Below are 10,222 nucleotides of genomic sequence, written 5' to 3' on the forward strand. Positions count from 1 at the left end.
GTTGCTGATTACCGCGCAAACCGGTGGATGCGGTCTAATTTTGCAGGCCGCCTCCGTCGTACTGCAAGTTGAACCGTGGTGGAACCCAACGCGGAGAGACAAGGTCGGGCTTGCTGTCACCGACAGGGGAAACAGACAAGTGTACATTGCTACACTCTGATGGCCAGCAACAGCGCAATTGACGGAGAGATCATCTCCGTCCAGGGAAGGAAGACGGAAGTCAACACCGAAATAATGAATGGAATCATGAAGACCGATGACGAACCACTAGTTATTCCTGCCGTTGACAGTTCATCTGGAGTTTAGATGAGAAAGGCTGATACCTAGGGCCAAAGGTTTTCTTATTTCTTGTTTTGATCTTTGTACTGGTATTTGCCAGTGGACGCAGAGGTGCTGTTTTGTGTTGTTTTTCCCTCTTCTCAAATTACCGATCAATCAGAAATTGAGATTCAAGAACCGGCTAGTATCAATCAGTCAACCTGGTTTCCTTTTCTTCCAGCTCGCTAATACATGATCATTTTAGCCATAGGAGATGCAGCCCCAAGACTATCTGCTTTGACCACAGCCTGAAGGGCACTGTCCATCGACACTGCAGTTCAGGTTGCCACGCCCAAGAACTCTGTGACTGACAATAAGGTCATTCACAGTCCCAATAGGGTTGACGTGGCGTTGCTTGACCAGGGAGTCATCCCTGCTGCTAGTCTTCGTGCCCATGAGAGTGCTGACAGCCCATTGTCGCGGAAGATCCGCACAATTATTAAAGCTCTAGTCGCCGGGGTCAAGAACCCTAATACCATGTAGTTTACTAATGGCGAAAGTCCAATGACTGGAGGCTACCATGCCTTGTTGAGACAGGTATCATTTAACACCGTGGCTAATAAATTCATGTTGGGAATCGACCTAGAGGTTCAGCACCTCTTTAGAGTTGATAGCTAGTCTATCAAGGACTTCCTGGCTCTGCCCAACCCTGGCGATAATTAGAGATAGGTCGTGTATCTTAACATTGCCACTAGTAATCTTGACAAGGAAAGAGCCACCACTTGTAATAGTTACGCTGGGTCTGCTGACTGTTATGTAAAACGCTCGGGTCAGCGCCTGTCCATCGCTAAGAATAAGACACTAGAAACCCCGCCGGCGGGCTACGCAAAGCAAGAGCCTCTTCCAAATGTTGTAATTCGTCGTGGCATCTACATCACATTAGCAACATAATAGTCAGCATGCATACTAGGAGCCTATCATTCCTAGGGATCCTCTGTGGAATTATAGCATATCTATATTATCTTCTAGAATACTCCTTCTCGTATTATGCACCTGTTTCTTGTCAGTAGCAGGCTGCTAGAGTTTTTTTATTCAAAGTTCCTCCATGTTAACTCTTTGCAGTGGAGGGGGAAGAAAGACTTGTGTAATAATTATAGGACTTAGGCTCCTACTTTAAGTAGAGGTATGCCCCCGCCAGAGCTTATACTGGAGGGAAGGTAAAGCTTATCGATAAGCAACACCACCAAACAACTCAACCACCACCGCCAGGCAAAAAGTCACTCCACGTCCACCGCATCAACACCCCAACACAGACACCAAACCCCATCAACACAACCTGACCGCGGACTGTTAATTTGACCAATACACCACAATCTCTCAGATACTAGTCCCAACTGATACTCTCGGTTTTTATTCAACTACAACACAAATATCCCATCCAATTCGAACTAGAAAAAGATCCAACCCAACTCAACTAAACAAACCACAACGACAACGACAATGTCCTCCTCACCCAAAACCCCCCACCACACCACCCTCCCCATAACAACACACCACTGCCGCTTCTGCACGAACCTTGTCCTCGCAAGCACACGGAAAATCGAGTCCCTCCCGCGGAGACGAAGCTCAGACGCGCAGATCCTACCCCTCCGCATGAACCCTCTCTTCGATAATCCCGAGAAACCAGACACGAGTGCGATGGAAGAACAAGGAGAAGGAGAGGGAGCAAAAGGTGCCGGGAATGCTGTCAAACACTACACGATTCTACTCTCGACGACGATCCGCGATCGGAAACCGAGTATTCTTCGGTGCAAGGACGGGTTTGAGAAGAGGTATCTTTTCCGCTGTGGGCGATGTCGGCTTGTCATGGGGTATTTCCTCGATGAGGTGCATTTTCCCGAGAAGGGCGGTTTGTTGAGTGAGAGTGAAGAAGGAAAGGAGGTGGGGGAGGACCGGGCTGTATATCTGCTTCCTGGGGCGTTGACGGAGACGGAGATTATGAGTGACGAGGAGAAGCTCCAGGCTGTGGATCGGGAGTGGAGTGCATGGTTTCGGGACTGATTGTCTTGTCTTGGTCTGGTATTCTGTATTGGAGCGGGGATTGTTTTGCTTGTATATTATACTGGAGTAGGATTGTTCTATTGGCATTCATTGACACTAAAGGAGCATTCTGTTGTGGATACATTGAGCGGTATGGAATAGATTATGCAAAGTGGTAACATCATAAGAAGAATCATGAGAACGTAAGGGTATCGTGTGGTTTAGTTGGCCAGGATGGTGCGAACGAGATCTACAGCATTAATTAGCGAGGCCCGGAGCGCAGCTTAGGAAGGAAAGAGGGTCCAAACATACCGGTATAGTTGATCTCACCAGAGCTGGTATCAACGGCCTTGAGCAGCTCATCAACCTCCTCATCCGACATCTTCTCGCCCAAGTTCGTCAAAACTAAACAAATCGTCAGCAACGTATCCTTAAACCCCAAAAGATCATCGTCGCAAGCGCAAGCGCAAGCACATACTGTAGCGAAGCTGCCCAACACCAATAACACCCGTCATATCCTTATCAAACACCTGGAACCCACGACAATACTCCTCTGGCTCACCGGGCTCACGGAATCCGCCAGGGCGGTTCAGGACCTTGAGGAACGACTCGAAATCGACTGTTGCGCACCATGTTGTTAGCCCTCATTCGGTCACTCCCACCTTCTCTCTTGATGTCCCACCAAGGGACAGAACACAACATACAGTCACCGCCAATCCCCTTCTCCAAATCTGCAATCTCCGCAAGGGTCGGGTTCTGTCCGCACGCGCGGAGCAGGTCGCCCAGGGACTCGAGGGCGACGCGGCCGGTGCCGCGCTTGTCGAAGAGCGAGAAGGCTTCCTTGTAGTTTGTCGAGGCCTGATCGTGGGGGTCGGGTGAGTAAGTGGGAGACTTGGATTTGGACATTTTGCGTGCGCGTGGTTGTTTGTAAGGTAGGGAAGATACAGAGAGTAGTGCAAGTAGTAGAAGAACAAGAATCAGGAGAGGTGCGAGGAAACTGCAAGAATGCGGAAGCCGGTGCCAGGGATGAAGATGCGGGAGGATTAAGTTGGGTGTGGTCGGAACCGCCGCTGGGCCGTCCACGGCTGGGCTGGCTGAAATGAGCTCAGCTCAGCGTGAAGCTCCCACGGGGACCGTTCTTAACCGGAACAATTGTGTCCCTGGGGCAGGCACGGCTCAGGGCGTGAGATTGTCCCCTTTCCCTCCGCACCCATCATCACACTCGCTCCCTCCTTGCAGGACGAACAACGAGGGGGTATTCAACGATCGGGGCGACGTACCATGGTGATTGACTTGTTTGTTTCGGACGCTGAAGTTGGAATGTAGTTGTGTGCACGAGAGAGAAGATCTTTAATCGAATTGCTGTTCAAACTTGGAAAGCAAAAGCAGGTGGGCTGGAATGCAGGGAAAGGAGGGAGGTTTTGAAGTTGGGGACAAGGGGACCAGATCGGCCGGAGAGTTCAATCTGGTTGTTGTGGTAACCGTCCGATTGCTCCGCTTTGTCCGGCGGCTGCCACATCAAACGTCACCTTATCGATATGATTGGATAGACGAAGACAAGGTAGTCCATGAAAAGTATCGATCGTTGTATGTACAAAAGGTATGATATGTACTCTATGTGTAGTCGTAGCACGTGTAAATGTATAAAACAGGCAATGCCTATACCCTCCATACTCCATATCCATAACCTTTACCAATTCCAACCCAGGTATACAAACAAATCCAGCCTTTCCAGGGACTCCAAGGGTATATATGCGGACGAATGTCTATTGTTGAACGCCTCCCAGTTTGTCAATGCAACTGCTCAGCAGGTTTGCAGCTTCGGCCAACAGCTCCCACCGCGCGTTGGCAAATCCATTCCGCAGAATCATCAGCAACCCCAGGCACTGGTTGCGTCCTTTCATACTTTCAAGGTCGCTGGGCTCACGAACACCACCGACACGACGTAAGAATGCCTGCATGTCTTGTCGTTGCTCTGCGACGGTCGTCAGTTCAGGAGCGTTCTTGATCGGTCCGTCCAGGGCATATCCGTAGCACCAGACGACCAAAGCCGCGACGTAAATCACCCACGGGCGGTTGAGCAGGTAATCTTCGCGGCCACAGTACAGCTCCCCTTCAACATCTGGGTCATCATGATGGTTATCCAGAAGACATTCGGAGAGAAACTTGAGCGCATAAAAGGTAGCATCACGGGCGGATGCCTTGGTCGCCCAGCGATCGACCATCTTCTCCCGTGCCGCGTTGTAGTCTCGCGGAGTGATAGTCCGCCCCATCAATCGCCGAGCCCCCGCAAAGATTTGACAGTCGACGACGTCGACGTGTGAGGCCATATGGGCAAGGCCGTGCAGTACGTCGCGCGACTCAAAGATATTGTCTTCGTCGAGTGCATACCGACCGCGGTACCCGTTAGGAAAACAAGTCATCCCAGGTTGACCGAGCGCTTCATCAAAATCGCGGCGCCAGTTATCAAAGGCACGCAGTAAAGCAGACCTCCATTTGTCACGGCCGCCTAGAGCATGGGCAACGCCTAGCGAGTTGACCTGGAGGTCCCGCTGGTTCATGTGCCAACTCACACTAAGCAGCCCGGCCATCAGGATTGTCCTTCCAAAAGCGTTTGTCCGGACTCGTTGTCCATTGAGGGTTCTCTTGAGACCGTCCAAGAACATCACGGGTCGGACACCGTTCGCATGCAAACTTGCCTGCACCCGAGCCACTTCTGCAGCGCTAGTAGCCGACCACAAGGCCTCATCACAAGGAAGAGGTAGACGCAATTCGTGGGCAACCATTTTGGCGGAGTGTCCGAACATGGTGGCGTGAGACGAGTCCAGCACGAACGCCGCAAAGGCAACCCGTCGAGTCGCTTCCGTCTTGATCCAATGTGTCCAAGACTCGTCGGCCGCAAAGTCTGGGGTCATTGCTGACCCTGAAGCCGAACGGGCCTGCCGGTCATCTCTCAAGCTCGCGGGGGAGTCGAACGAATGGCGGCCAATAAGGGAGCTTCCGCGCCGCATCAATGTCAAAGTAGTGTCATGGTGGATATGTGCTCGCTCATGGAGAGCTCGGGTAGAGTACATCTTCTCGTAGACCTCTAGCAGCAACAGCGCCTGGAAGACCCAGAGCTTGGCTGGTGGTCTGAAATCACCTTCCATGAAGATTTCCCATCGAAGATGCCACATGATGAAATCGGCCAGTTCGGAAGCGGCCTCGGTGACCTCCTGGCCATGAATCGTATCGAGGGTTGCCGCACCGATAGCCATCACGGCAAGTAGCAGCAGGTTTGGTGCTTTGTCTGCCACAAATGTTGGTCGATGCAAAATCGGTAGTTGGACATGGAAATGGTACCAGTAGGACCCGATATAGGTCTGCATCTTCGAGAGGCTCAGGACATGGCTGTCCTCATCCATATCGCCGTCCATCAGGGCATCCTTGCGCTTCGCGACAGCCGAGTAAGCGGCCTCGTTGAAGCGGGTGGACATGAGATCCAACAGCTCCTGCCGCTTGTCTTCGGACATGATAGCCCGCGGCGAACCAGGATCAAGGATACTTGTAACGCTCATTGGGTGAGTTGGAATGACGCCACTGAGAAAGTTCCCATAAGTAGGGTCCGCCATCAGAAACTGGTTTTGCAACTGAGCGTCCATGTATCCCGGAACCATACTCGTCGCTGACGGATTGGCGACCGACGACGACCCTGGCGGAGGTTCATTAAAGAGCCATGCTGTGAAATCATCCGCCATGTGGAAAGGCGAGCGATTGCTTTCACCGCCAAATACCGGGTAAACAGACGAGTTAAAAGCATCAAATTGCATGTCTCCGACTGTCGAGCCCTGGCCCATCATGCCTGCCATAGAATCGAGAACTCCTAGGCCAGTTGCCTGTTCAAGTGGGGCAGATGCCGAAGTCACTGGCGCCATATCCGAGTAACCATCGACGGGAATTTGCAAGCCGGCTTGGGAAGCGTAGGCGGATGGGCTGACCAAAGGTCCATTGAGATTACTCTTTAGAGCATAGGCGGCTCCAAGATCCTGTGCGCCGGCCGAAGCTGGTGTGGGTTCGTTCAAAGGATGAGCTGAGCGCAGATCGAGGCCCAGCTCGTTAGAAGTGGGGGAGCCTGCAGGGTGGCGAGCGCCATAAGTGACAAATGGACGTTGAAGAGGTGGCGAGTTGAATGCAGCAAGCGAGGCGGTAGGAGAGCTGATATCCAGTCCATTCGCCTGCGGAAATTGAGAATCCGTTTCCAACCCATGCTGCCGAACGGCAGGTTGATAATGACCGAAAGGCTGAGCGAGCCCAGCGGATGTTGGGGATGAGGAGGCAGGCATGGTTGTGACATGTAAGGGCTGATCCGGGCCTGTCGATCCACGCTTCGAATCCGGAGGCGAAAGCACAGGTGGAGCATGGCTCTGGGGTATTTGCGACGCATTGCGAATGATCTGAGGTTTGGGGATACCGTTGGGATTCGCTGAAGCGGCTTGCGCAAAGTGATCGCGTTTTTGTAGCTGAGAACCCTGCGTAGTGTGTCGCTCACGGTGCCGGACACAGAGATCCTGTCGCACGAACGACCGATAACAGTCGGGAAAGTCGCATCGATAAATCTGCTTGGGAGCGTCTAGGGCAGCGAAGGATCAGTATCCATGCTAGTGGAAAGAGAGGAAGATTTGCGAAGCATACGGTTCAGTTGATGGCGGTATAGATGTTCTGCGCGCGAATAGCTCTTGCCGCAGCCTTCGAATGTGCAATCGAATTTACGGTCCACCTGGATCTTGCGAGTCCTCTTTCTCTTGCGCGGCGGGGTATCGGCATCGTGGACATCTGGGCTCTCCGGCACAATCTCGGATTCTCGTTTGTGGATGCCGTTCGCCGCGTGGTCCAGCGAAGCCATTGTGGCAACGGCGAATGTCATCCTGAGCTGTTCTGGTTTGTGTTTCGTATTCCGTATCCAGTGGGGTCTATGCGTGTCTGTTCTATATCTGTCTAGTTGTTGTATGGAGCCCAGTCTTAGCCAATACCCTTGAGGCGCCCTGCGAATACTCGATTCTTGTCAAACACGCTCATCAGACCAAGGTTAGAGGAGCTCGAGTAGGCGGGCGAGGGCTAGAATGACGGAAGTGGACCGGCAAGCAACAGCCATAAGAGTTGAGGGTGCGTGACAATGTGAGCGGTGGTCGGCGAAGCCCCGTGGGGAAATCGGCAATCGGAGGATTATCGGCGGTAAGGATGAGGGAGGATGGATGTCAGTTGGTAATATTTATCGGTAGGAACAGGGATGCAAGTATGGCCAGAGGAATATGACAAGACTCATACGAGGGAGGGGAGGAAAAAAGAGGAGGATGACCTCGTGCGGCGGTGGTCCGAGTCGTAGAGGTTGGATGGTGAGGGGAAGCGGAGGACAGTCGCAGAGAGTTCAGGAACTGGAGCTGGAACCGCTCTCTACCAGAAAACCCAGTGGGAAAGGCAAGCGACCGGAGGCTGGAAGGGGCGACCGAAGAGTTTTAAATAAAAGTGATTCAAGGTAGTAAATACTGTCTCTGGCTCTCGAGTCTCATCGACCTTCTTCCATCTGAAAAAAAAATATTCATTTTTTGACTTCCTAAAAAAACCAGCTGCACGACGACTCACCACCTGCAGTGGGGCCGGGCACAGCTTCAGTCCGGGAGAGGTTCTTACAGCGGCGATGCTAATAAGATGGTATTAATTTTCAGCGACAGGGAACCCTCAGAAAGGCAACAGAGAGGAGAAAAAAAGAGAAAAAAAAAAAAAAAAGAAAAGAAACGCCATTGCCAATCCCAGCTCGATTCATGATGGCTTCAGAGCGTCATTTCTTGACTGCCGGCTCATCTGAACCTGGGGAAAGCAGGAAATCACTCGCTGAGGCTGCCTCTCAAGGCTCGGGATCCCGAATGCCATTGGATCAGAGACTGGCAGAGAGTCGCAGACTCAGAGCAGTCCCTGGCACTAGCAAATACCAAGAATTCCCGGGCAAGACGTCAGACGACCAGCAGCAGTCGTCGCAGGGAGTCCGGACCAATCAGTTGCCGTGTATGTGGTAGGAAAAAGATGTGCTGCGGCAGCGGCGGTTAAGCAGATGGGCCCCTCTCCTTGGGACCTCCTCGGGTTGGAATCGAGTCACACACGCTGCTTTGGACTAAAACTAGTCTCGAACTCAATCGAGCGATCCAAGTGCCTCTCCGACTCCCAATTCGCAAGCGATTGGCATGGCCCAACTGCCAGGAGTGCGGAGAAAGGATCTGCGGCACTGTCCGCCGCTCTACCGTTGGATTCAATCAAGGGTCTGCATTTAGCGAGACTGCAGCCATGACGCACCGGTGACCGAGATGGCAGGTCTTTCCTGACGAACCTGGGGTGTGCAGATTCCTTGGATGCTTATAGGGCTAGGGTACTCGCGTGCGCTGATCGAGCTGATCGAGGGGTGTGGGCTGGAGGAGGGGTGCTCCGAGCTGTTACAGGGAGTACAGGAACCCGTTTACGAAATCTCCCGACCATGAGCTGATGATGGATACATTCTTACCTCGAGGTGACCTGATTCACTGGGGCCTGGTCCTGAGCGTCGTCCCACCATAACAGCAGCAGCCTAACAGTGTCCACTCGTGTGGCACGGTGGCAGTGGCAGTGGCCTCCAACTGAGGCATTTTCAGACAATGAATATCCTCATTTTCGCTCGAGCAGGACGCGCAGTGCAAAGGGAAGCGAGAGACAGCAAGAAAAAGTAAACATCAAACCTCAAACAAGCCACCTGACGCCCGGCAGTTGGCGCTCTCCGCTGGTTCCCCAGTTTGGGTCCCGACACCGCGGAGAACAGATCGCTGGTGCCAGGGACAGCGCTGTAAGGACCGTCAGTGCGGCGGTGATAAGAGGCAAGAATTGATGCAAATCTATGACTGATCGAAAACTCAGCCTCGACTTTATTTCCTCGGTGCTGTCAGAAAACGGAACTCTCCGATTATTGCGCGAGCGTATTGGGCTATTGGTTCCCAGCTCCTCGGGCCTGTACGACAAACGCTCTGATACATATGATGATATCGAAGAAACAAGACAAAGCTATTGAAAGGATAACCCGGCTGTTGGATTTTGAGTTGGAATGATCCTCACTTGGCTTCGTGTTCTCGATTTTCTGATATCGACAATCATTTAGTTTCGAGCGCCTTGCCAAGGGATCGCCCTGATCCGTCGCTAACAGAAAGATATCCTATCCTGTTCCTTGATTAATCTCAGTTTGTGGCATCCAGCCGCCTCATCCCCGGCGGAGTCGACTTAATACAACCCGCCCCATCGCATTAAACCCTTCGTGGGCCGTGCCAGACGAAACAGGCGAGGGGAGAAAACGTGCCGCTGCAAGGTCGAAGGCATCGAGAAAAAGAAAGCATGAAACAAAATGAGTCGGGCAACGAGGGGACAATTTCATTAGTTAACAGGAACCCAAGACAGGGAAGCAGGAAAAGCAAACCTTGTGCCCGATACAGCCTATAAGGTCACCGCGATGGCTCAGAGATGGGTTTGATGAAGACGATCTGATCTAGATTGTTGTCTTTCGAAAGCTTTTCCTCAGACTTGAAGGCTAGCGTGTCTGCGCAATTACGTACGACTCCAATCGAGAGCTCTACAACATAGAATAGCTGGGCTCAAGGCTGAAGAACCATATTGGCCAAAGAGGGGTTACTATAAACTTTGGAAGCCAAGAGCTATTATTATTTTATGCTCTCCCCGCTCCAAACGCTCAAAAGTCTATGCGAGGTACTAAACGTCCTTCTCCATCTTCAGGGAACCCATCACAAGACCCGCTTCTCCTCCTCCGTAGCAACCCATCACTAAGAACAATCACTAAGATTATCTCTGAGGGACGAATCCCTTGTACTATCCTGGAATGCCCAAGCGCAGGGCGAGGCCTAGGCGACCATCTCTCATC

General features: G+C 52.1%; 3 protein-coding genes across 3 annotated transcripts; 1 reads left to right on the forward strand and 2 right to left on the reverse strand.

Moving 5' to 3' along the window:
• Positions 1 to 1,445: 1,445 nt before the first annotated feature.
• BJX68DRAFT_239882 (uncharacterized protein) lies at positions 1,446 to 2,387 on the forward strand. The gene has a single exon (XM_071040593.1). It carries the CDS (start codon positions 1,759 to 1,761, stop codon positions 2,317 to 2,319), a length of 561 nt encoding a protein of 186 aa, XP_070897633.1. The 5' UTR covers positions 1,446 to 1,758; the 3' UTR covers positions 2,320 to 2,387.
• Positions 2,388 to 3,725, reverse strand: BJX68DRAFT_239885 (putative cytokinesis EF-hand protein Cdc4). The gene is made up of 4 exons (XM_071040594.1): positions 3,003 to 3,725; positions 2,777 to 2,917; positions 2,611 to 2,703; positions 2,388 to 2,548 (listed from the first exon to the last, which is right to left on the reverse strand). Exons 1-4 carry the CDS (start codon positions 3,202 to 3,204, stop codon positions 2,520 to 2,522), a joined length of 465 nt encoding a protein of 154 aa, XP_070897634.1. The 5' UTR covers positions 3,205 to 3,725; the 3' UTR covers positions 2,388 to 2,519.
• A 132-nt stretch (positions 3,726 to 3,857) lies between these two features.
• Positions 3,858 to 7,786, reverse strand: BJX68DRAFT_239887 (putative C2H2 finger domain protein). The gene is made up of 2 exons (XM_071040595.1): positions 6,970 to 7,786; positions 3,858 to 6,907 (listed from the first exon to the last, which is right to left on the reverse strand). The coding sequence occupies exons 1-2, from the start codon at positions 7,199 to 7,201 to the stop codon at positions 4,065 to 4,067; spliced, it is 3,075 nt and encodes a 1,024-aa protein (XP_070897635.1). The 5' UTR covers positions 7,202 to 7,786; the 3' UTR covers positions 3,858 to 4,064.
• Positions 7,787 to 10,222: the final 2,436 nt, after the last annotated feature.

This window comes from Aspergillus pseudodeflectus (genome assembly GCF_044049435.1).
Source record: "Aspergillus pseudodeflectus strain CBS 756.74 chromosome Unknown BJX68scaffold_29, whole genome shotgun sequence".
Classification (NCBI taxonomy): Eukaryota; Fungi; Ascomycota; class Eurotiomycetes; order Eurotiales; family Aspergillaceae; genus Aspergillus; species Aspergillus pseudodeflectus.